The sequence below is a fragment of the Ranitomeya variabilis genome, chromosome 2, assembly GCF_051348905.1.
Source record: "Ranitomeya variabilis isolate aRanVar5 chromosome 2, aRanVar5.hap1, whole genome shotgun sequence".
Taxonomy (NCBI): Eukaryota; Metazoa; Chordata; class Amphibia; order Anura; family Dendrobatidae; genus Ranitomeya; species Ranitomeya variabilis.
Genome location: NC_135233.1, coordinates 846,413,383 through 846,440,460, shown reverse-complemented (window position 1 = coordinate 846,440,460; position 27,078 = coordinate 846,413,383). Strand labels below are relative to the sequence as shown.

At 43.5% G+C, this 27,078-nt stretch overlaps 1 protein-coding gene across 3 annotated transcripts in view; it reads left to right on the top strand.

Annotated features, from left to right (window-relative positions):
- PDE6D (phosphodiesterase 6D) overlaps positions 1 to 25,647 on the top strand; it is a 125,706-nt gene extending 100,059 nt beyond the window's left edge. For 2 of the 3 annotated variants that reach the window (XM_077290194.1, XM_077290193.1), the window contains 4 exons: positions 11,725 to 11,813; positions 15,774 to 15,899; positions 22,462 to 22,567; positions 24,479 to 25,647. In XM_077290194.1, the coding sequence (XP_077146309.1) occupies positions 11,725 to 11,813; positions 15,774 to 15,899; positions 22,462 to 22,567; positions 24,479 to 24,560 (403 nt within the window). In that variant the 3' untranslated portion in view covers positions 24,561 to 25,647. Of the gene's footprint in view, positions 1 to 11,691; positions 11,814 to 15,773; positions 15,900 to 22,461; positions 22,568 to 24,478 lie in introns of all 3 variants that reach the window. The other variant, XM_077290192.1, reaches the window with a different exon arrangement.
- The last annotated feature ends 1,431 nt before the right edge of the window (positions 25,648 to 27,078 follow it).

Sequence of the window (27,078 nt, the reverse complement as noted above, 5' to 3'; positions counted from 1 at the left end):
GGCACATAGTGCCGGATGTCAGCTGCGATAGGCAGCTGACACCCGGCCGCGATCGGCCGCGCTCCCCCCCGTGACGTACTATCCCGTCACCCGGAATTAAGTCCCAGGTCACCTTGACGGGATAGTACGTCATACGGGATTAAGGGGTTAAATGCAGGGAGGCGCTACCATTGTGAGACTTAAGGCCCCGTCACACACACCGATGCTGCAGCGATACAGACAACGATGCTGATCGCTGCAGCGTCGCTGTTTAGTCGCTGTGTGGTCGCTGGAGAGCTGTCACACAGACCGCTCTCCAGCGACCAACGATGCCGAGGTCCACGGGTAACCAGGGTAAACATCGGGTTGCTAAGCGCAGGGCCACGCTTAGTAACCCGATGTTTACCCTGGTTACCAGTGTAAAATGTAAAGTAACAAACAGTACATACTCGCCTTCGCGTCCCCCGGCGTCCGCTTCCTGCACTGACTGAGCGCCGGCCCTAACAGCAGAGCGGTGACGTCACCGCTGTGCTGTGCTTTCACTTATGGCCGGCAGTCAGTCAGTGCGGGAAGCAGACGGCAAGGGACCTGACGGACACCGGAATGTGAGTATGTAGTGTTTGTTTTTTTTTACATTTACGATGGTAACCAGGGTAAACATCGGGTTACTAAGCGCGGCCCTGCGCTTAGTAACCCGATGTTTACCCTGGTTACCAGTGAAGACATCGCTGAATCGGTGTCACACACACCGATTCAGCGATGTCAGCGGGACCTCAACGACCAAAAAAAGGTCCAGGCCATTCCGACACGACCAGCGATCTCACAGCAGGGGCCGGGTCGCTGGTACGTGTCAAACATAGCGAGATCGCTACTGCGGTCGCTGTTGCGTCACAAAGCTTGTGACTCAGCAGCGATCTCGCTAGCGATCTCGCTATGTGAGACGGGGCCTTTAGTTGTAATGACTGACAATCCGCTCTCCAGATCTCACTTCAGAGTTGTGTTGTAATTACAGCTAACACAGTACAGCAGAGCTGATCTTTATCTCATTACAAGCATAACTGCACATGTACCTCTCTCATAATGCCTTCAGCACTGCTGCAGAGCTGTGACTGATTACAACTACATGGAAAGAAGAAGAAATACAGCAACAGTGGAATTAAAACATAACTTTTACTAATATTGGATAAAAGTCAAAACAGTGTCACCCAAAGTGATATAAAAATATGGGGCAAAGACCCCACCAAGAGACCTACAGAGGACCCCCGTTAGGATTCAAAAAAACTCTGCCTACAATGGCGCTAGCGGAATATATGCAGACCAACGTATGGTTTAAACCATAGCTGCCAGAGACATATACATATGAATAGCAGAACCGTATCTCATACAATTGGTTGCACGTAAAACAATTATCGCTGTATAGAAAAAATGGCACCTACAATGATGGTGCTACAAATAATTGTTAAAATGAAAACCGAAAAGGAACAATCTCACCAATTCCAAGATGCGTGAGCAGGAGCACCGGAAAACCTCTGGTCAGGGAATAATCCGGGACTTGATGAAAAGAGACGACAATACCCTGTCATTCCCTATGGGGCTACCGGTAAGCTATCCCCAGAGCTCCTGCCCTTACAAGGGCAGTCCACATCTACCCCTGTAATAGAATGCCCTGCACTCTCCCTGTGGTCAGTCCCGACGCGTTTCCTCCAAGTCAATCATCAGGGGACCTGCTTGTATAGAGAGATGAGTGCCTACATGCTAAGAAAGGGAGACAATGAGTTCTGCCACCCCCTGTGCTGTCTTACAGCATGACAGGGTATTGTCTTTTTTCATCAAGTCCTGGATTATTCCCTGACCAGAGGTTTTCCGGTGCTCCTGCTCACGCATCTTGGAATTGGTGAGATTGTTCCTTTTCTATTTCATTTTAACAATTATTTGTAGCACCATCATTGTAGGTGCCATTTTTTCTATACAGCGATAATTGTTTTACGTGCAACCAATTGTATGAGATACGGTTCTGCTATTCATATGTATATGTCTCTGGCAGCTATGGTTTAAACCATACGTTGGTCTGCATATATTCCGCTAGCGCCATTGTAGGCGGAGTTTTTTTGAATCCTAACGGGGGTCCTCTGTAGGTCTCTTGGTGGGGACTTTGCCCCATATTTTTATATCACTTTGGGTGACACTGTTTTGACTTTTATCCGATATTAGTAAAAGTTATGTTTTAATTCCACTGTTGCTGTATTTCTTATATTATTTAGTGGGTTCATCTGTCCAATTTAAAAAATTAAGTACAGATTGTGCTATACATGTGTAACATGGGTAACACCCCATTTCAGTTAAAATAAGCTCTGTGTCACTGAGTTATCGCAACAGACAGGAGCCAGAAGACCACAGCATCTGATTGCTCCTTCTCCTGCACTGAAAAGAAGCACTTCACCTTCTTTTTGAACTGTGTAAATTTCTTTTGGCAGTACAGGGGTTTATTGGCCATGTTGGGAGCTCTGTGAGCTAGGGCTCTCAGACGTGCACTGTTAGCCACTCCTATCTCCTATATAATCTGGGTCCTGATTGTCACACATAGTCAGAGCTAGCTTTTACTGCATGACTAAGAGGGTAGGTGTTGATGGTTATATGAATAGGAGTTTGCTGGGTTTCTGTGATTGTTGCTTGGTTTAGTAAGTGTGATAATTCCTTTTCCTTCTCCTACTTTGGTTTTACCCCATCTTCCACTCCCTGGTGCATTCCTCTGTTATATGTGAGTGAATAGTTGTAAGCTTGGAATTTTACTTTCCCCTGTTCGTGTTACCTTGTTCCTCTGGTTTGTGTACTACGGTATATTGCTACTCCCCTCTTCCCTGGGTGGGGGAAGGGTACAGACGGAGTGCGGATTAAGGAGATAAGGCAAGGTACGTGGCCCCGGCATCTTCACCTTCAGAAGTAAACCAGGGAATAGGGTGAGCTAGGGCACCCCCTAGCATTGGGGACAGGGAAGGAGCCCCTGGTCCTAGGTCACCCCACAACAGTCGTGACACTCTGGAGGCAGATTCTCAGAGAGATCTGTATCTGGTTCATAAATCTTAACGTGGTTAATCCTACTGATAGATTCCCTTTTATAATTTTCTTTTAGGTAATAAAGTGGAATGGTTTCCATCTTAAAGCAAACTTTTGCACAAGTTGCATTTGTGTTTTGTGTACATTAAACAATGTATTGTGTGATATCACAGATTTTGCTACATTACCCATCAGCATTATCCCCACCATAAATGGGTGTTTGGTTTGTCTTAATATGTGTTAATCTAGTGGAGTAAGGTACCTTTTTAGTGTCACATGAGTTGCAACCAATGATAAAATCACATACTGGAAATGTTGGGGGATAGTTCATGAGACTCCATAGAAATTTGTGGTGGTCCTTGGCTGCATGAGAGCATTAGGCAGAGAGATTTCATAACGTTTCCCCTCCCCCCCCTTTACTAATCCTCATGTGCCTATAAGCCGCTCGTGGCACAGTTGCACATCCCCAGCCTCTATTATATTTTTCGTGAGTGGTCAAAATGAAGCTTGTGGCAAGCATTAATAAAATAAGCCCCATCCCTCGCGATCTCCACAGTGTCTGTCAGATTTAAAGTACTTATTCCTAGAGCTTACAAAGCACTGTTACCTCAGACTGTACTTGCTGTAATCCTAGTGTTAACCACTTTTCTGTTTCAGCAGCCTGAGATGTTCCCAGAGCAGCACCTGCTGTGTATAGGGAGAGGGCGGCATAGGAGGTATAACAATCACCACCTGCAGTGTATGGGGAGCTCTGTTGAAGGTATGGCCTAGGAGGTAAAACAAGCACCACCTGCTGTGTATGGGAAGCTCTGGGGAAGGGGTATCCTAGAAGGTATAACAAGCTGCACCTGCTGTGTATGGGAAGCTCTGGGAAATGAGCAGTCTAGTAGGTATAACAAGCAGCATCTGCTGTGTATGGGAAGCTCTGGGGAAGGGGCAGCTTAGAAGGTATGACAAGCAGCACCTGCTGTGTATGGGAAACTCTGGGGAAGGTGCGGCCTAGAAAGTTTAAAAGGCAGCACCTGCTGTGTATGGGAAACTCTTGGGGAAGGTGCGGCCTAGAAGGTATAACAAGCAGCACCTGCTGTGTATGGGAATCTCTGGGGATGGTACGGCCTAGAAGGTATAACAAGCAGCACCTGTTGTGTATGGGAATCTCTGGGGATGGTATGGCCTAGAAGGTATAACAAGCAGCACCTGCTGTGTATGGGATTCTCTGGGGATGGTATAGCCTAGAAGGTATAACATACACCACCTGCTGTGAATGGGAAGGTGTGGCCTAGAAGGTATAACAAGCAGCACCTACTGTGTATGGGGAGCTCTGGGGAAGGTGCAGCCTAGAAGGTATAACATACACCACCTGCTGTGAATGGGAAGCTCAGGGGAAGGCATGGCCTAGAAAGTATAACAAGCAGCACCTGCTGTGTATGGGAATCTCTGGGGATGGTACGGCCTAGAAGGTATAACAAGCAGCACCTACTGTGTATGGGGAGCACTGGGGAAGGTGCAGCCTAGAAGGTATAACATACACCACCTGCTGTGAATGGGAAGCTCAGGGGAAGGTGTGGCTTAGAAGGTATAACAAGCAGAACCTGCTTTGTATGAAAAACTCTGGGGAAGGTGCGGTCTAGAAGGTATAACAAGCAGCACCTACTGTGTATGGGGAGCTCTGGGAAAGGTGCGACCTAGAAAGTATAAAAGGCAGCACCTGCTGTGTATGGGGAGCTCTGGGGAAATGGCAGCCTACAAGGTAAAACAAGCACCACCTGCTGTGTATGGGAATCTCTGGGGAAGGTGCAGCTTAGAAGGTATAACAAACACCACCTGCTGTGAATGGGAATCTCTGGGGATGGTACGGCCTAGAAGGTATAACAAGCAGCACCTGCTGTGAATGGGAAGCTCAGGGGAAGGTGCAGCCTAAAAGGTGTAGTGAGCACCACCTGCTGTGTATGAGATGCTGGGGAACTGCGGCCTAGAAGTTATAACAACCTCTTGTAACACAATGATGTTGTTTTCCTGAAGATTTTCAGCAAATGTATTCCATATCAACCTCACGCACACAATCCTCACCCTGGAAACATCTCCCTCTGATCAGCTTCACCAGCTCTACATCTGGGAATACTATTACTCAGTTACAATGGTTAAACTGATGCCTCTAGCTTTTCTACATGCAGCAATGTATCAGCATTCACTTTTGTCTATGCATTGATAAAGAGCACCGGTATCTTCTCTCCCAGACAATTTATTACTTGTTTGAGAAGGTCTATGGCTTATTTCTAAATGTTGCATGCCACAATGTAACCAGCTGTTCAGACTGCAACGTAAAACTGAGCATACATCTCCCCTGCAGTTGCGTGTCATGTGAGAGTATTACGTAGTGCCGGAGAAGTAGTGAAAAGCAAAACAAGTTTTATATCACTCAAGTTCTCTGACCACTTAAGCAAATTACATACATATGTATATGTGTGTATGTGTGTGTATGTATGTATGTATGTGTATATATATATATATATATATATATATATATATATATATATATATATATGTATGTATGTATATATATATATATATGTGTGTGTGTGTGTGTATATATATATATATATATATTTATTTATTTTAGTTATGTTTTATAGAATGAGAAATGATATATTTTAAAGTGTAGATATATTTGTGGAATATATTTTATTCCGAGATCTATTAAAGTGTATTTTATTTCTTGGTATAACTCCTTTAAGTAGGATTGTAGTAATAATTTTTATCTCTGTAGCGCCAACATATTCGGCAGCACTTTAAAATTCAGAGGGAAATTACATGGACAATAAACACAATATAGAGTAACACCTAATTCAACGGATACCAACAGGTGTGAGGGTCCTGCTCGCAAGCTCACTATCAATGAGGAAATAGAGGAGACACGAAAGATAAATGGTAAAAAGTGCTTGTAGTGGATGATACAGCCATAGTATACTAAATAAGGTATTCACATAACGCTGCATGAATCGGTCACCAACCTCTGTGTACAGTACAGACACAGAGGGCTAGAAGTGCAAGGAGCGTGTGTGAACAGATGCTACGAGGGCCCAGCTTTGGAAGAAAATTTTGGAAGGACAAAATGGGCGTAGTTACATACTTGAGGCAGTAGGTCAGTCTAAAGAAGCGCATTTTAGGACACGCTTAAAACTGAGGGTATTGGGAATGAATCAAAATTGTCCTGGGTAGTGTATTCCAGAGAATTGGCACAGCACGTGAGAAGTTTTGGAGACTGGGTGGAAGGTTCAGACTATTGAGGATGTTAGTCTTGGGTCATTAGCGGAACAGAGAACATGAGTAGCGTGATAAACAGATGTGAGGGAGGAGATGTAGGGTGGTGCAGAACTGTTCCTCACGACACGTCTGCACAAAGTAGGCACAAGCAGAAATTTTGCCTTTCGGCTTCTTAGGGTCACCTTTAGCCAAGTTGAGTCTGTATTATTCGCTGTAGTGTGGTCCTCTGTGTGCACGCCGTTCACTAAGCTAGCTTGAGGCTGTGAGTCAGCATTAGTGAGCGGCATGCACATGGAGGATCACACTACAGCGGACAATACAGACTCAGCTGGTACAGAACTGTGGAGAGGTTTGTGGATGAGAGTGCTAAGTTTATATTGGACTTTGTAGCGGATGGGCAGCCTGTTTGTAGGTGATGATCCCATGGTAAAGAAATCCTCCACTTTGGACAATTCTTGTTGGGGTCAGTTTACATGGACTGACCAGTTGCACTAAATGACCGCTTATCAGTAAATATTATTGATCAGTGGTCGTACAGTAGTCTGATAACACATACAGACTCTAGTAAACGATAAAGAGAGTGATCTGTCAGAGATCACTTAATGCGCATGGTCTGTCACTGTGCCACTTAGTGTGCATGGGCTGCCACAGGAGGATACGCTGCTGAGAACGATAATCTTTTATGCTGCGCAAAAGGCCATAACACTTTATGAACACGCGTTTTGCTCATACATCGAGAGCCAGTTTACACTGAAAGATTATCATGATAGTTGTGACGACTCAACGCTTTCTCTTAATTATGCCAGATGTAAATTGTGTAGGCCCAGTATCATAAACTGTTGTCTAAAGTATTAACTCTTCTTGTAGGACGAATATTAACCCCTAATATTATCTCCTACAGTTTATCTTCTGTTATCTTTGTAAAACAGTAATGCATGGCCACTGAACAAATATGTTTGCTGATGTGCTAATTATGCATTGAGTTATGGACCTGTTTGTTGACTTTGAAAGCAGAGAGGGAAAAGTATGCAAATAGTTTAAATAATCAAGTAATGCTACTTGATCTAATCACCATTCTTCTCCCCTATCTGTGATGCTAGACTGAAGGACACTTGTTAAATCTGAAAATAGGTTACATACCACTATATAAAAAGACTTTTTCTTCTGGTCGGTGTGACTCTTCAGGATCTCGGCTTAGGGTACTGTTGATCCGGCTAGTAGAACACATGACTGCTTCATTGACCATCACTGAAACCCCAGAGACGTCTTAAAGAATCCAGATTGGGACAATCGGGTCACCTGACCACATACCTCACTGCTCTCGGTTAGCTTCCTAAGCTTGTCAATACCTCCTGATTGTGGGGGTCCACCAAAAGTGGGGAGCCACTGGTGGGGGTAAGTGACACTGGAAGCAGCTCTATTTCCGGCAAGTCAGCGGAAGGGTGAGACTCTGTAATTTTCACCATCTTGGGTATTTGCTGGGACTGTTCTGTATGCTATTGTGTGTTGGTGGTTCAATAAATTATTGCCACATTGTTTTACCCCCACCCTGTGTTGTCTGAGTAGTGTTCTGTCCACATTAAAAGGAGAGCGGGCATTTGGCAGGACGATCCATGGTCCATGCGGTTCCAGCGCCCACCGATCCCGTGTCTGCACAATAGTAAACACTCATTTCACAATAAACTTTCAGTGTAAAAGCCTCTTTAGGAGGTGTCCAGTGACCAAAAGCTAACTAAAAATATCTTTGTTCGGGCCCCATATCAAGCATGTCATCAGTCCTGTGAAGGTGATTAGTACTAGTTTGTTTCTATAGCTATGCTAGCCCTCTTTTCTATGACAGCCGATGCATAGACAATCTGAAGCTTATGTGTTGTCTAATACAAGCACAAACTTAAAAAAATGGTTAAAGCGAGCCTGTCACCAGGTTTCAGTGCTTATCTACAGCATTCTATAATGCTGTAGATAAACCCCTGGTCCGACCTGAAAGATAAGAAAAATAAGTTTTATTATACTCACCCCAGGGTGGGGGGGCGGTCAGATGGGTGTCGCAGGTCCGGGTCCGGCGCCTCCCATCTTATTGCAATGCCGCCCTCCTCTTGCTTCATGGCTCCCCAGCATCGTGCTCCTGCGCAGGCGTTCTTATCTGCCCTGTTGAGGGCAGAGTGAAGTACTGCAGTTCACAGGCGCTGGGCTTCTCTGACCTTTCCCAGCACCTGTGCACTGCAGTATTTTCCTCTGCCCTCAGCAGGACAGATAAGTACGCCTGTGCAGGAGCGCGATGCCGGGGAGCCATGAAGCAACAGGAGGGAGGCATCGCAAGAAGATGGGAGGCGCCAACCCGGACCTGTGACACTCATTGGACCGGACAGGCCGCCGGGTGAGTATAATAAGGCCATGTTCACACTTCGCGGTTTTTACCGCGGATCCGCGGCGACTTTGATGCTGCGGGTCCGCAGCAGTTTCCATTAACATGTAAACCCTATGGAAACCGCAAACCGCTGTGCACATGCTGCGGGAAAAACCGCGCAGAAACGCAGCGGTTTAAAACCCGCAGCATGTCACTTCTTTGTGCAGAATCGCAGCGATTCTGCACCCATAGAAATGCATTGAACCGCTTACTTCCCGCATGGGGCTGTGCCCACTTTGCGGGAAGTAAGCGGATAATGCGCGGTTGCTACCCGGAGTGGAGGAGAGGAGACTCTCCTCCAGGCCCTGGGAAGCATGAATAGTGTAAAAAAAAAAGAATTAAAATAAAAAATGATGCTATACTCACCTCTCAGCGCTGCACGCGGCCGGCCGGTCAGAGTTGCTGTGCCGAGCAGGACCTGTGGTGACGTCGCGGTCACATGACCGTGATGACGCCGCGGTCACATGACCGTGACGTCACGAAGGTCCTTCTCGGCACAGCAGCTTTGGAATCGGACCGCCGCTTGCAGCGCCGAGGAGATCGTGACGTCAGAGGGTGAGTATAAACCATTTTTATTATTTTTATCATTACTATTGATGCTGCATATTGCTGCATATGCAGCATCAATAGTATAGGAGTAATCCCGCAGCGGAAACCGCGGAACAAACCGCGATAAATCTGCAGGGATAACCGCAGCGGTTTTGCCCTGCAGATTTATCAATTCCGCTGCGGGATAAACCCGCAGAGCACACCGCAAAGTGTGCACATGGCCAAAAACTTATTTTTCTTATCAGGTCAGACCGGGGGCATTATAGAATGCTGTAGATAAGCCCTGAAAGGCAGTGGCCGTATCTTATATCGGCCAAAACTGCTGACAGGTACCCTTTAAGCTAAGCAGTTTTTAATACACTGGAAATGTATTTTTCACTGATACCCTGGTAATTCATATCCGACATAAGTCCAATATACAGTAAGTTTAATCAGTTGTGTCACAATCCTAGAGTGCGGAGTCCTGTGTCACTTTGGCAGCCTTTTGCTGGTTTCGCCATCACATATACAATCCAGGACCACTTTCCAAATTGAAGCAGTGTTAGACTATTTGCACACTTTCAGGACTTAATTGGGATCCAGTCTTGAATTTTCTGTGAATTCCCCATTGGGGTGAAAATATTCAATATGCTTTTCTCAAGAGAAATCCTCATGAGAAATCCGTGTGTGTGTGTGTTTTTATTTTTTTCTATAACATTCTTTAGTTATGACCAAGTATCTGATTTTGTTTTCTCTTTCACACGTTTTTGAAAGTTTTTGGCATCAGTGTAAAATGTGGTGCAAATTCTGTGAGGAACCCATTTAAAAGAAGTTACATGTCACTTTTTCCACAGTACTGTTTTTTTTGTTTTGTTTTTTAATTTTTTTTTCTTTTAAACTACTTCAAGGAAGAAAAACTAGTCATATAAATGGCTATATTCCCACGATGGGCTTTTGATGAGTTTTTGAAGTTGCAGATTTTCTGCACCCATGAATTACACATAGGTTACTTACATTTTTTCCAAAATATGAAGTGTAAAAAAAAAAACTCATTAAAAACTCATTGTGAGAACGTAACCTTATTGAAATCAATAGAATGCCTTTAAGATTATTTGAAGTTGTTTTTTTTAATGTGGATTTCAGAACAGAATCCACTACAGACTCCACATTGTAAGTCTCTGTATGATCATACCATAATACTAACCATCCAGTGCAAGAACATGGAGGATTTTATGATTGCCCGTTATCATCCTGGAAAAAAATCATCTTAGATTTTTGTTTGTAACGGGAAGATGAGGATCATTTTGTTTTGCCAGTAATGAGCCAGTGTTTTTTTTTGTATATTTACAGATATCGTGTCAGCTTTATTGTAGGAATGATGCTACGATTAAGGCCAGGAGTCCAAAGTGATTCTATCAACCTCCTAATAGGAATTGGCTCTGACGTGGTTTTCACTGGAATCCTGTTTTTGTGTGATTCTGATTCAGAGCTGGGGGTTGACACTGCATTTGTGTGAGCCTAGGCTAATGTTTGATGACTTTACGTATGATATAACCATGTTAGGCTATTCTTGAATTCATTGTGTGAAGTTGCTAATCTTCTTGGCCCTCTGGGTGAAGAAAACTTAAGCTGTTTATATCGCATTAGCAGATAATGCCTCAGCCATGCTGCAAGGACTCTCCTTCACTCCGAGGTGTTTTCATTTACGTTGTGAGCCATCACAACCTCAATAATTTGGGTCCAATACATGTTCTCAGGATATGCATTGCATCAAAGGAACCTGTCTGGTGATTCTTGCTTCCCAACTATAGGCAGCAGAAATCGGGGACAGGCTCCCTCTATGCAGGCATGCCGCTAAAGAGAAAACCTAGCCGGAAATGAAAATTTGAATGGAGAGACCAATCGTTTTGGCTGGTACCTTCTGACTTTTTCTATTCCGGCTCAGTTTAGTTGACCTGTCTATGGCTATGTCCTGTCAGTCGTGTCGGTCTTGGAGAAGCAGCACAGGTTACTCTCCTCTGCATACAGTTTCTTTTTAAACTTTGTGTACTCTGAAATACTGCAGCGAAATAAGCAAAGATTTGCAATTCTGGACTTGAAAAATGCTTCAAGTAAATTGTAAAATCATTGGTGGAGACAAGTCTGGTGTGCAAGGTCCATCTTCATTTAACTGCATTAGAAAGTACTTAGAGGTCGCAGTCACCATTTTAGTGGAGATTAACATCCAGGATTCAGCATCTGTGTGGTCATTAAATGCTCGTAAAAAAAAAAAAAATCGAAACATTTTGAAGAGGTTGTCTGACTGCGGCAAGCCCTGTCCGTGTACTGAAAAACGTCCTGGAGACTATGGCAATATTTACCCAATTTTTGGATGTATAGTATGAGTTGCATGATAAGCCAGCCGCATCTTTTGTTTGGAGTTGGTAATGTATGAATTGCTGAATGTTTTCGTGTTTTAGATCACTGCAGGTTGTATTCCTTAATCCTATTAGAAATTCAATGATTCTCCGGGATGGTGAAACAGGGAAGACGATGTGGCAGGGAGCAGAAGATTTGTCATTTCCAGGAGTTGAACATGAAGGTAAGTTTTATTACCATATATGCTTGAGTATAAGCCGACCCGAGTATAAACTGACCCCTAGTTTTGCCGAAATAAACTGGGAAAACTTATTGACTCGAGTATAAGCCTAGGGTAGGAAATGCAGCAGCTACTGGTAAATTTCAAAAATCAAAATAGTTATCAATAAAAGTAAAATTAATTGAGACATCATTAGGTTAAATGTTTTTGAATATCCATATTGAATCAAAAGCCGCATATAATGCTCCATACAGTTAATGATGGGGCCCCATAAGATGCTCCATACAAAAAGTATGACCCATATAATGCTGCACAAAGGTTAATAATGGCCCTATAGGATGTTCCATATTAAAATATGCCCCATATAATGCTGCATAAAAGGTTAATGATGGCTCCATAAGATGCTACATAAAATAATATGCCCCATATAATGCTCCATAAAGGTTGATGGCCCCATAAGATGCTCCATAGAATAATATGCCCCATATGCTGCTGCGATGTAAAAAAAATAAATAAAATGACATTCTCACCTCTCGTCACTGGGGGTCAGGTGCCGGTGTCCTGAGCAGGCGGGGACACTAGCGCGCTATGGAGGCCAGGTGCCGGTGCCGCTTGCTCAGGCTCCTGGCACTTGCAATATTCACCTGTCCCTGTTCCACCTCTGCGCGCCTCTGTGTCTTCCGGGTCCTCTGGCTGTGACTTTTCAGGCAGCGGGCCCGCACTAAACACGTCATTGCGCCCTCTGACCTGAACGTCACAGCAAGAGGACGTGGAAGATAGAGCCCGGCGGTGGAACGGGGACAGATGACTATCGCATGGCTCACCCTCCGTCATACTCACCCCCTCCTGGCGGTCTCTGTATGTCCCTGCTTCTCCGATGGCATACGGCGCCGGTAGCTTGTTCCTGTGCTCAGCGGTCACATGGTACCGCTCATTAAAGTAATGAATATGCACTCCACGCCTATGGAAGGGTAGACTTGTCCATATTCATTACTTTAATGAGCAGTACCATGTGACCACTGAACACAGGAACAGCTGCTGGCGCGCCAGGAGGGGGTGCATATGATGTGACAGCTGCCGCTCCCCCTCCCCTGCCGACCCCTGGGACAATGACTGAAGTATAAGCCGAGAGAGGCACTTTCAGCTTTAAAAATGGGCTGAAAATCTCAGCTTGTACTCGAGTATATACGGTATGTCCTTTTTAAAGGGTGCTTCTTGCTATTTATTTTTTTTTATCCCACTAAAGCCGATCTGTCACCAGATTTCACTATAGAAAGGTGCATAAATTATTAAATAGATCCTTTAGACAACGAGTGGTAAAATGATTCTCCAGGTCAGTACCATTACAGGTATACCATCTTGTATAGCAATATTTGTCTTACCAATGGAATTGGTTTGTGTCACTATTTTCTGAGACCCCTATTTATTTTTCCATCAGTGAAGGTTATGTTTTGTTCTGTTTTTTTTTTTTTGTTTGGTTTTTTTTGTGTTGATGATGATTTTTTTTTTTATTTAATACCATTTTGGTACACAAGATTTAGCATTTTTTTAAATCTGGTGTGTTTTTTTTTTTTTTTTTCCCCTCATTACGGTGTTTACAGGTTTGGGTTGATCAATCTAATATTTTGATACATTGTATCTTCTCAGACATGACAACTCCAAATATGTTATTTTATTTATTTATAAAGTGGGGGGGGGGGGGAGGATCTGCCGGGTATCCTGCAGGCTCAGCTCCTGAGCCCACTCCATGCATGCGAACATCATGTAGGACATACTATTACGTCCTACATCAGGAAAGGGTTAGTAATATTAGTATTTTCTATTGTGTTATCCAGTGAAAGATCCGCTTTCTCTACAGTTCTCCATAAACGACTAATTCCTATATCTGTTTTCATACTTTACTTTTTGTAATGTTCCATTTGAGCCTCTGTATTCACTCAGGATTATGAAACTGGACGTCCTCAGAAGGCAACGTTGTGTTCGCTTGCCACAGCTTCTTTCACCTCTGTGCCCTGATGACCTATCGATTCAATCACAGTGATCATAGTGAAAGAAGCAGGGACAAGTGACCACAACACTGCCTCACAGCTTGTGTCACTACCCTCATCCAGGCTGCAGTGATTAATGATGATTATGATGTCCTGTTAAGCATGGGATTGCAAATGATTCTTTATTTGAAGTAAAACATTGTTTTAAAACTGGCAGTGAAATGTTTTATCTCACAGAAAGAATCAGCTGTGATCCCCTGCTGTCCTGTCTGTATACTCTCTTTTGCTTCCTCCTCTGCCCAGGAGCTGTGATATCATCAGACCATGTTCCTGCACAGTCAGACACAGCCATTACATAGTGCACAGAAGGGGCCCATTTATAAGATCATCTCAGCACAGGGACATTTTATTTACACACATCCAATTGTGGAAATTAATATTATTCCTAGATCTATTGATTAAAATGAACTTAAGATCGTTGGAAAATCCCTTTTAACTTTTGTATGTATTATTTTTAATTATTAATCAATAAAACTGTCATTGTTTCCTTTGTTATTGTGCCTTGCACTCTCTCCCCTTTATCGGTTTTCGCTATGATTATGAGCTGCAATGCCTGAAATGTATAATATGAACATGCAGGTTTTTAAAGTGTATCAGTAAAGGATTTTGTTTTTATGGTGTGCTGATTTTTTGAAGAATCCACTATATCAGTAGTGCAGATCATAAGCAATAAGCTCTATACAAACTAAAGCCAGAGGGGATTACAGGGGATTTCAGTTGAGAATCCTGTTGAGTTACTAAAATCTTTAAAAAAAAAAAAAAAAAAGTCAGTTTGTCTTTCTAGTAATTGAGTAGTGCAATGTATGAGAGTAGCTCAGCTTTTCTGTAGATATTATCCATATGAGAACTGTACAAACTGCTCATAGTAGAAGATGCCCTTTAAGTATTAACTTCTAACGAGCAATTTCATGATTTTCAGACGAGCATGAAACATGTGGTGTGGCTCGCCTTGTTTACAGGTGTGGTTGTGAATGTTCTGTATAAAATATCTACATTTTCTGCCAGCAAAGTCGGGCACTTATGCAGACAAAGACAATAGAAAGTGATAGTCTTTTATTTGTTTTTCAGCAAAAAGTATTGATCCCTGCTAATTCTTATGGTGCCTTCACACTGCGTTGGTCCCCTCCGGAGCTTACTTTCGAAACCCCCATAAAGTGAGATTTGGCTGTTTGTGCCGACTTGGCCATAGACTATAATGGTGCTGACAGAGCGAACGTGCTCTCTGCCGTGCATCATTTTTGGGTGTGTACACCTACTGGAGACAGGCAGTCGGACATAGTAGACTCACAAGGTTACACCGGTACAAAAAGACCCCTTTCTTGTATAGGCACATCATTTGTTTGTAATCATGCCTGGTACTACAGCGTAGCCTCATTCATAACCTTACGTAGACGGGTATTTCCAGCAAGGACGTTTGTGGTATATGCAAAGGATAAAATGGCAAGAATGAAGAAGTCCAGCGCAGGTGCCGCCACCATGACTGAAACAGGAGCGCTGCTGGGGTGAATAAAGTTGCTTTTCTTCCCGCAGCGTTGGGCTACGTGCAGGGAGCAGGCAGCATAATAACGGTAATAACCTGCAGATTAACCCCATATCTGCAGGTTAATAGCATTTTTTCTGATGACAGGTTCCCTTTAAGAATCAATCTTCCCTGTACAATTGAGATTTGCAAAGCTCTGGTCTAGCAGCTGCGGACTATCGATTTGGCCACTGGACTACAGTCCCGTGAATCTTTGCTCAACTCTTAATGCTGCGAAACCGAAGGAGCTTACTGCCCAAACGCAAGTCACGATGTCCTTCATTGAATATAATAGAGATATATTGTACCAATTCTAGCAATACATCTATTGTAGATCATACAACTGTGGTGCTTATGGGTTTTTGTTTTTTTTACATTGTTTGCTTTTTCCTACAGCTCGGGTGCCCAAGAAAATCTTGAAATGTAAATCTGTGTCCAGAGAGATAAACTTTGCATCTGAAGAAGAGATGGAGAATTTTAGACTAGAACAGAAAGTCTACTTTAAGGGGCAGTGTTTAGAAGGTATGTTTTCTTAAAGGAAATGAATGCGATTCTCAAACCTGGAGATTGATTTAAAAAGTATATTACTTGCCATTCGAGCTGTCTCTTTAGAAACAAGAGCGGGAGTCTAATGCTTCTTCATTAGTTTTCTAAATCTTAACGCACTGTTTAATCTTTGTTTTATGCCCTGGTTACACAGCTCATCCCTGCTAGTAGAGTATGACTGTAACATTTTCATTACAAGCACTTATATTTTATGTTCACACTAGATGGTGGCCCGATTCTAACGCATCGGTTATTCTAGAATATGTATGTAGTTTACAGCCACGTAGTATATAGCACAGCCACGTAGTATATTGCCCAGCCACGTAGTATATGGCACAGACACGTATATAGCACAGCCACGTAGTATATAACACAGAGATGTAGTATATAACACTGCGCATGCAGTATAAAACACAGGCCATGTAGTATAGAGCACCGCGATGTAGTATATTGCCCAGCCACGTAATATATACCACAGCCACGTAGTATATAGCACAGCCCATATAGTATATAGCACAGAGATGTAGTATATAACACAGCCCACGCAGTATCTAACACAGGCCACGTAGTATATTGCATATACCCTCACAGTATCTAACACAGCCCACGTAGTACATTGCACAGCCCACGTAGTATATTGCACAGCCCATGCAGTATCTAACACAGCCCACGTAGTATATAGCAATGTTACATAGTTATTAAGGTTGAAGGAAGACTTTAAGTCCATCTAGTTCAACCCATAGCCTAGCATGCCCTAACATGTTGATCCAGGGGAAGGCAAAAAAAACCCATGTGGTTAAGAGTAAGCTCCATCATGGGGAAAAAATTCCTTCCCGACCCCACATACGGCAATCAGACTAGTTCCCTGGATCAACGCCTTATCAAGGAATCTAATATATATACCCTGTAATATTATACTTTTCCAGAAAGGAATCCAGTCCCCTCTTAAATTGAAGCAATGAGTCACTCATTACAACATCATACGGCAGAGAGTTCCATAGTCTCACTGCTCTTACAGTAAAGAACCCGCGTCTGTTATTATGCTTAAACCTTTTTTCCTCCAGACGTAGAGGATGCCCCCTTGTCCCTGTCACCGGTCTATGATTAAAAAGATCAGCAGAAAGGTCTTTGTACTGTCCCCTCATATATTTATACATTAACATAAGATCACCCCTTAGTCTTCGTTTTTCCAAACTAAATAGCCCCAAGTGTAATAACCTATCTTGGTATTGCAGACCCCCCAGTCCTCTAATAACCTTGGTTGCTCTTCTCTGCACCCGCTCCAGTTCAGCTATGTCTTTCTTATACACCGGAGACCAGAACTGTGCACAGTGTTCTAAGTGTGGTCGCACTAGTGACTTGTATAGAGGTAAAATTATGTTCTCCTCATGAGCATCTATGCCTCTTTTAATGCATCCCATTATTTTATTTGCCTTTGTAGCAGCTGCCTGACACTGGCCACTGAATATGAGTTTGTCATCCACCCATACACCCAGGTCTTTTTCATTGACGGTTTTGCCCAGAGTTTTAGAATTTAAGCACATAGTTATACATCTTATTACTTCTACCCAAGTGCATGACCTTACATTTATCCCCATTAAAGCTCATTTGCCATTTATCAGCCCAAGCTTCTAGTTTACATAAGTCAGCCTGTAATATAAAATTGTCCTCCCCTGTATTGATTACCCTGCAGAGTTTAGTGTCATCTGCAAATATTGAAATTCTACTCTGAATGCCCCCTACAAGGTCATTAATAAATATGTTAAAAAGAAGAGGGCCCAATACTGACCCCTGTGGTACCCCACTACTAACCGTGACCCAGTCCGAGTGTGCTCCATTAATAACCACCCTTTGTTTCCTATCCCTGAGCCAACTCTCAACCCACTTGCACATATTTTCCCCTATCCCCATTATTCTCATTTTATGTATCAACCTTTTGTGTGGCACCGTATCAAAAGCTTTTGAAAAGTCCATATACACTACATCTACTGGGTTCCCTTGGTCTAGACCGGAACTTACCTCTTCATAGAAGCTGATCAAATTAGTCTGACATGAACGGTCCCTAGTAAACCCGTGCTGATACTGGGTCATAAGGTTATTCCTCGTCAGATACTCCAGTATAGCATCCCTTAGAATGCCCTCCAGGATTTTACCCACAGTAGAGGTTAAACTTACTGGCCTATAATTTCCGAGTTCAGTTTTTGTCCCCTTTTTTGAATATTGGCACCACATTTGCTATACGCCAGTCCTGTGGTACAGACCCTGTTATTATGGACTCTTTAAAGATTAAAAATAATGGTCTATCAATGACTGTACTTAATTCCTGCAGTACTCGGTGGTGTATCCCATCCGGGCCCGGAGATTTGTCAATTTTTGTGATTTTTAGACGCCGCCTTACTTCCTGCTGGGTTAAGCAGGTAACATTAAATTGGGAATTATCATCACTAGTCATATTGGCTGCCATGGGATTTTCTTTTGTAAATACTGATGAAAAAAAGTCATTTAGCATATTGGCTTTTTCCTCATCCTCATCCACCATTTCACCCAGACTATTTTTAAGGGGGCCAACACTGTCATTTTTTAGTTTCTTACTATTTATGTAGTTAAAGAATATTTTGGGGTTATTTTTGCTCTCTCTAGCAATGAGTCTCTCTGTCTCAATCTTTGCTGACTTGATTTGCTTTTTACATAATTTATTTAATTTTTTGTATTTATTTAATGCCTCCTCACTACCTACTTCCTTTAATTCTCTAAATGCTTTCTTTTTGTCCCTTATTGCGCCCCTTACAGCTCTATTTAGCCATATTGGTTTCCTCCTATTTCTAGTATGTTTATTCCCATACGGTGTATACTGTGCACAGGTCCTATCCAGGATGCTAATAAATGTCTCCCGTTTTCTTTGTGTACTTTTATGTCTCAGGATATCGTCCCAGTTAATTGCACCAAGATCCTCTCTCATCCGTTGGAAATTTGCCCTCCTGAAGTTTAGTGTCCTTGTCACCCCCCTACTACCCATCTTATTAAAGGTTACATGAAAACTTATTATTTTGTGATCACTATTCCCCAAGTGACCCCCAACCCTTATATTTGATATGCGGTCTGGCCTGTTGGTTAATATTAGGTCTAGCAGTGCCCCACTTCTTGTTGGGTCCTGAACCAGTTGTGAAAGGTAATTGTCTCTCATAGTTGTCAAAATCCGATTACCTTTACTGGAACTGCAGGTTTCTGTTCCCCAATCTATTTCAGGGTAGTTGAAGTCCCCCATAATAATGACTTCTCCTTGAGTCGCAGCTTCATCTATTTGCTTTACAAGGATATTCTCCATTGCTTCCATTATTTTTGGAGATTTATAACAAACCCCTATCAGTAATTTATTATTTTTTCCCCCTCCCCTTATCTCCACCCACAGGGACTCTACATTTTCATTAGATTCACCTATATTATCACGCAGGATGGGTTTTAAGGTCGATTTTACAAACAGACACACCCCACCCCCTCGCTTATCTGTACGGTCATTTCTGAAAAGGCTATAGCCCTGCAAGTTAACAGCCAAGTCATGGCTCTCATCCAGCCACGTCTCAGATATCCCCACCATGTCATAATTATGTTCCAACAACATTAGTTCTAATTCGTCCATTTTGTTGGCGAGGCTTCTGGCATTAGTATACATACACTTGATGTTCCTCTCTGTACCTCTATTCTTTCTTAAATTACTAACTGTTCTAACCCCACCCCCCATGCCTCCGCCACCCCAACTTCCTTATTTGTGCCCAGGTCTCTATCTGCACTATCTTCCCCACCTATAAAATGAATACCCTCCCCCCCATTCCCTAGTTTAAACACTCCTCCAACCTTCTAACCATTTTCTCCCCCAGCACAGCTGCCCCTTCCCCATTGAGGTGCAGCCCATCCCTAGCATAGAGCCTGTAGCCAACTGAGAAGTCGGCCCAGTTCTGCAGGAACCCAAACCCCTCCTTCCTACATCAATTCTTGAGCCACTTATTAACCTCCCTAATTTCCCGTTGCCTCTCTGGCGTGGCACGTGGTACAGGCAGTATTTCAGAAAATACCACGTTGGAGGTCCTTGCTTTCAGCTTGCAGCCTAATTCCCTGAAATCATCTTTAAGGACCTTCCACCTACCTCTAACTTTGTCATTTGTGCCAATGTGCACCATGACCACTAGATCCTCACCAGCCCCTCCCAATAACCTGTCAACCCGATCAGCGATGTGTTGGACTCGAGCCCCAGGTAGGCAGCACACCGTTCGACGATCCCTGTCTTTGTGACAGATTGCCCTATCTGTTCCCCTAATAATTGAGTCCCCCACTACCAGCACCTGTCTGGCCTGCCCTGCTCTCCTATTTCCCTCCTTACTGGAGCAGTCACTCCTCCGGCTTTCAGAGGACATGCCTGGCTGCAGCAGTGCTACCCCTGTACTGGCACCCCCCTCATCTGCCAACTTAGCAAACTTATTGGGGTGTGAAAGATCAGGACTAGGCTCCCTGGCACTCTTCCCTCTACCCCGCTTCCTAACTGTCACCCAGCTAACTGCCTCACTGTCCTGCAGCTCCATCCTACCATCCCCCTCCTCATCTATCCCATTGAGCGTCTGCTCTGTGAGCAGAAGACTCCTCTCCATATTGTCTATGGATCTCAGTGTTGCCAGCTGCACATTTAGATCCAGTATCTGGGTTTCCAAATGCACAACGTGCTCACATCTCGCACAGCAGTATGCACCCTCGACCGGCTGATCAAGGACTGCATACATGTGGCAAGATGTGCACTGGATGGCATTAACAATTGTGGAGCACATTTCCTAATGGGGATTGCACCAGACAGAAACGTAAAAAAAAAATAAATACAAAGTATTAATTAACACTTGGAACAGCAATTCCTCCCTTGGAAACTCCCTGATTCCAAAGTCACTGAGTCACAAGTCACACTTACCGCCGTCCACACTTACGCTCAGGTCACACTCAGCTCGCTCACACTCGCTATGCTGAAGATTTAAAGATTTTTATTTATTTTTTTCCCTCTATTTCCCTTCAACAACAAGCCACCTTGCTGTTCAACTGCACTTCCAAAAAGGGATTGAGCCCCAAACAGCTGCCCCTTATAAACCCTTGATTATGAGCCCCCACCCTAAGTTAACCCCTTGTGACTATAGCTACTCCCAATTCAACAACTCACACAAATTCACACAGGTATTTGTTAAAGGCCTTCCAAATACCTCCTCACTGAGTCACAAGTCACACACTTACCGCCGTCCACACTTACGCTCAGGTCACACTCAGCTCGCTCACACTCGCTATGCTGATTATTTAAAGATTTTTTTTTTTTTTTTTTTTTTTTTTTTTTGTGGGCACCATATCCCTGTTAAAAAAAATAATTAAAATAAAAAATAGTTATATACTCACCTTCCGGAGCCCCCGGATCCAGCCAAGGCGTTTACCGATGCTCCTCGCGATGCTCCGGTCCCAAGAGTGCATTGCGGTCTCGCGAGATGATGACGTAGCGGTCTCGCGAGACCGCTACGTCATCATCTCGCAAGACCGCAATGCATGGACCGGTCACCGGAATGTCGCGAGGAGCGGGAAAGGCCTCGGCTGGATCCGGGGGCCCACGGAAGGTGAGTATATAATGATTTTTTTATTTTTTTAATTATTTTTAACATTAGATCTTTTTACTATTGATGCCGCATAGGCAGCATCAATAGTAAAAAGTTGGTCACACAGGGTTAATAGCAGCGTTAACGGACTGCGTTACACCGCAGCATAACGCGGTCCATTAACGCTGCCATTAACCCTGTGTGAGCGCTGACTGCGGGGAGTAATGAGCGGCCATTTTGCCGCCGGACTGTGCCCGTCGCTGATTGGTCGTGGCCGTTTTACCGTGACCAATCAGCGACTTGAGATTTCCGTGACAGAAAGAAAGACAGACAGACAAAAGGACAGACAGAAAGACGGAAGTGACCCTTAGACAATTATATAGTAGATTCAGCGGTAAAGTATGTAGGTCAATCTAAAGTCTCTGGTCATGTTGATGTCATATTAAAGGTATGTTACTAGCAAATCGATTCACAAGACCGCGTCAATCAACCCCTTCAGTAATCGGCAACCGCTAGACCAGAGCCTTGAAAGCCGCCTTTTACGTGAGGCATCTACAGCTCTTGTTGTGATATGTCGGCCTTGTGGGACGTCACACGTGCTTTACGCAGCAATGATGGCGTCGCATCAGGCCGACTAATCAAGAGGAACTGCAGATGCCATCATGCATTAGGCGGATCACACGGCTCTCATCCAGCAGCCACAGATTACTGATGTGGTCCATGGACCTGGTCCTGTAAAGTGATTCTCACCAACTCTATATTGTACTGCTGTGAATCTTATTCTTGTCCATTGTGTATTTATCTGCATTCCTTTTTTTGGGGGGGGATACAACAGATATTGTTTCATGACCGTCCCACACAAACACTACATTTGGTTTAGCCTTTAAATATTTCATTACGTGTTACCTATTTTTTGTCTTGTCTTTCAGAATGGTCTTTTGAGTTTGGTTTTGTAATGCCCAATTCTGTGAACACCTGGCAGTCCATGATAGAAGCAGCACCAGAGTCTCAAATGATGCCCGCTAATGTTTTAACGTAAGAACTTGGCCATGGTGGAAATTTGATTGGGAACCTATATTTTCATAGCATTTAGTCTACTATCACACAAAGTCTTTCTGCTCATCACAAGCCTCTACCTGAAGCCTAGAAAGCTGTAACTTTCATGGATTAGTGTATTTCAGCCACAAGAATATCTTTAGGGTTCAAAATGTTAAGGTGCACAATTGACAATCCAATATAGACAGTAAAGGCCCCGTTTCACTAAGCGATTTACCAACGATCACGACCAGCGATACGACCTGGCCGTGATCGTTGGTAAGTCGTTGTGTGGTCGCTGGGGAGCTGTCACACAGACAGCTCTCTCCAGCGACCAACGATCAGGGGAACGACTTCGGCATCGTTGAAACTGTCTTCAACGATGCCGAAGTCCCCCTGCAGCACCCGGGTAACCAGGGTAAACATCGGGTTACTAAGCGCAGGGCCGCGCTTAGTAACCCGATGTTTACCCTGGTTACCAAAACAAACAAACAGTACATACTCGCCTTTCGGTGTCCAGGTCCCTTGCCGTCTGCTTCCTGCTCTGATTGAGATCCGGCCGTACAGTGAGAAGTGAGAGCAGCAGTGACGTCACCGCTGTGCTCTCACTTCTCCCTGTACGGCGGCTCAGTCAGAGTAGGAAGCAGAAGCCAAGGGACCTGACGGACACCGAAAGGCGAGTATGTACTGTTTGTTTTTTTTGGTAACCAGGGTAAACATCGGGTTACTAAGCGCGGCCCTGCGCTTAGTAACCCGATGTTTACCCTGGTTACCAGTGAAGACATCGCTGGATCGGTGTCACACACACCGATTCAGCGATGTCAGCGGGGCCTCAACGACCAAAAAAAGGTCCAGGCCATTCCGACACGACCAGCGATCTCGCAGCAGGGGCCTGATCGCTGGTACGTGTCACACATAGCGAGATCGCTATGGAGGTCGCTGTTGCGTCACAAAACTTGTGACTCAGCAGCGATCTCGCTAGCGATCTCGCTATGTGAGTCGGGGCCTTAAATGTGTCACCCAACTTCAATTCTCAGAAAAGTCTCTCTATAAACTTCTGTGCAACTTTTCTGCAACCATCTGTTGCGCGACTATTTAAGAGCTGTAATTTTGCCGCAAAAAAGTGTCGCACACAAGTCGCAGTCACAAGTGACGACTGCGCATTGCATTGAAGTCTACTGCAGGTGAATTGTGTCCAGTGATAGAAAATCCTGCAAGTCTAGAAACTGTGACACAGGTTGTAAGGTGACACCGTAAGAAATCATTAAATATGATGTTGCATCGCAAACAAAATTGATAGACTTTATTTTATTAGCAGGTGCAGAAATGAATTTATTAGAGGAACTTACAGGAAGATAAATGTCTTACAGCAAAACTACTTAAAGGGAATCTATCAGCAGGTTTTTGCCATGTAATCTGAGAGCAGCATCATGCAGTGGCTGAGACCCTGATTCTAATGATGTCACTTAAAAGACTGTGTGTTGCTGTTAATCAATAAAGTCAGTGTTTTATCAGCAGATTATAATTATAGGACTAGCCATCTCATGCCTCCCAGTCCTTCTGCTCTGTGTATCCTCACCCCCACCACTGTTCAGCAGCTTTCTGCCTATGCACATTGCACACATAAAGCTGTCAATCAGTGTTGTGGGCAGAGCTTAGCATTTGAGCACTGCTAAATCTATAGCATAGAAAGCAGTGATTGTATTAAACATACAGACCAGCAAGTGACACATGACTGGAATCAAGGTCTCAGCCCCTACATAATGCTGCTCTGAGATTACATAGCACAAACCTGCTGACGGATTCTTATAAACTCTTTACCTATTCTAATAGAGTACCCTTGTAATAGCTGGGCTTTAGAATTAGGTGTGTTGCAGTAATAGTTTAACAGTTTTTCTATTTTCTTTACAGTGGCAATGTAATCATAGAAACCAAGTTCTACGATGCTGAACTTCTTGTCAGTACATCCAGAGTCCGGCTCTTCTACGTTTGAAAAATAAGGAGTTACGGGATTTTTTTTTACCCTTTGTTCTATTTCTAATTTACATTTTATTCTTTTCTGGGGAAGATAAAAAAACATTTGTCGAGTGCTAAGGACTTGAATGCATTACGGGACTATGCCCATGTTTCAGTACACAGAGGGCACACCATGCAGCACATGACCCTGTCCTCACGTGGAGCAGAATCTGTTATTCAGTTATTGTCGCTGTCCGCTGCATCCTCCGATACAATACTATTTAGTTTGTTCACAGCAGACTGCTAACCCACCTGTTGTGTTTTCTCTACTTTTTGTCTGTTCACTGTTATCTGTTAAAATGGTTTCTTCCCAGCGAGCATATGGTTAGGCAGCGGTTCAGGTACATGGAAATTCAGGGGTAGTTATAACATATAGTTGTATTAACTCCATCTCTTATCAGATTGCGGGTTTCGATGTGAATGTCACCCCTCCCTTCGAAATTGGTGAAATTTAGAAAGCCGAAGATATAAAATTCCACTTCACAGGTCAATTGTTTGCGTGGAATAAGTCCGTAGTACATGGATGAGATTTTTAAAAAGTAATCCACATCTCCAGGATTGTAAACCGTTTAACTTCAGAAATACACAGAAATGGTATGTTCATGTTCACACATTATAGTTGTGCTGCAGATTTCTGACATTTTGAACAGACTATCAGGGGAATACAGTATCAGTAAAGTGGTCCGCAGCATGTCCGTGTCACCTGCTTATCTTATTGCGGATTTTCCCCATATATATGATTGTGGTTGCAAAGTGTGCAGGCGTGACTGCAGTTACTGCTCACAGTGCTGTGAGTGGCGGGTTTAAGCGCCCTGGACGTTTGACTGACAGCCAGATCTGTACTGAAGTACTACAGAGCCTGCTGTCAGTCACGGTATAGTGAGCGATGACTGTAGCCACGCTGGCACACCTACATGACTGAAATCCGGCAGCTCATGGGAGGAAAAAAGTGCATTTTGTTTTTCCTGGCACCACACTTTTAGTACTGCGGCCGTGCACCTTCATAACATTATTACCCTACAGGTTAATAACATTAGTAGACATGACAGGTTCACTTTTAAGTACCGTAATAAAAAACGCCACTCACTCGCAGGAATACCTGCCGTTGTAGACTTCCTTGCAGATACTTGTGAATTTACTGTGTTGGAAGTAAAACTCACAATGTCTGAACAAACCTAAAATCTGCTACATTTCTGACCTGTGAAAACATAGCGTTAACGCTTTCTTGATTTTTACCCTTGATACAATATAATCTGAGACCCTGTGGAGCATGTAGATGAAAAAGTGACTACAGCGACTCGGAGCTCGAAATGTTTCTTGAGCATTGACGTTCCCTTCACCTACATATTGTCCTACGGCTGCATGCACACATCCATGAGTTACCATCCGAGAGAAGTATACCCTTCTTTTTATCTCGGGTCTTGAGTCTGTTTGGCTACGTTCACATTTGCGGCCAGCGCCGCAGCGTCGGGCGCCGCAGCGGCGCCGCATGCGTCATGCGCCCCTATATTTAACATGGGGACGCATGGACATGCGGCGCACTTGCGTTTTGCGCCGCATGCGTCGCTGCGGCGCCCGCGTCGGGGCGCAGAGGACGCAGCAAGTTGCATTTTTGCTGCGTCCAAATTCAATGAAAAAAACGACGCATGAGGAGCAAAACGCAGCGTTGTGCATGCGTTTTGCTGCGTTTTTGTTTGCGTTGTGCGCTGCGGCGCCGACGCTGCGGCGCACAACGCAAATGTGAACGTAGCCTTTCATATCACGCTTTTGAAACTTTTGAAAGCTGCACTTTTTTTAAACTAATCTGTTGTAAAACTGATACAAACTGTAAAAAAAAAAATAGCAGATAGAAACAAAAATGTGCACAAGCATAATATCCACCATACATTTTTTTCCTATTCTTGTTCCTAACGTTTACCTACGCCTTTTTTAAAGTACAAATACTGCGGGGTCTAACAGGCTTAATATTAATATTAAAATTGTTTCATTTGTCTTTTTTTCTCCTTTTTTTCCCAAGTAGACTTAACTATTTTAATATTAGTTTAATTTAAAATAAAATAATATTTTATTAAATCTTAGCAATGGATCAATTAAGGTAGGATGAACACAGAAGACATACTTTGTACTCCTGAGTTCCATCCATTTTAGATGGATCCCCATAGACTTTAACCCACTAAATAGATGAGAATAGGACCTGCACTAACTCTCATAGATCTCACTCTTGGATCCATGATTTTACCGGATACGTTAATACTTCCAGTCTATTCTATGGGTCCGAGTGCTGTCCAAATAAAGAAATAAAAAATCTGACCTCACTAGGACATGTCACATAGATGTGTGAATGCAGCCTAAGGCATCATGGTCTGGAAATGGTCCCGAATGCAGGGTTTATGGCCATTGATTGTAGCTATATGTATCAATATTACCTGGTTTAATCTTGGGCAATGTCTCAGATATTTACTTCTATTTACAACATTGTTCATCATTACCCTTTC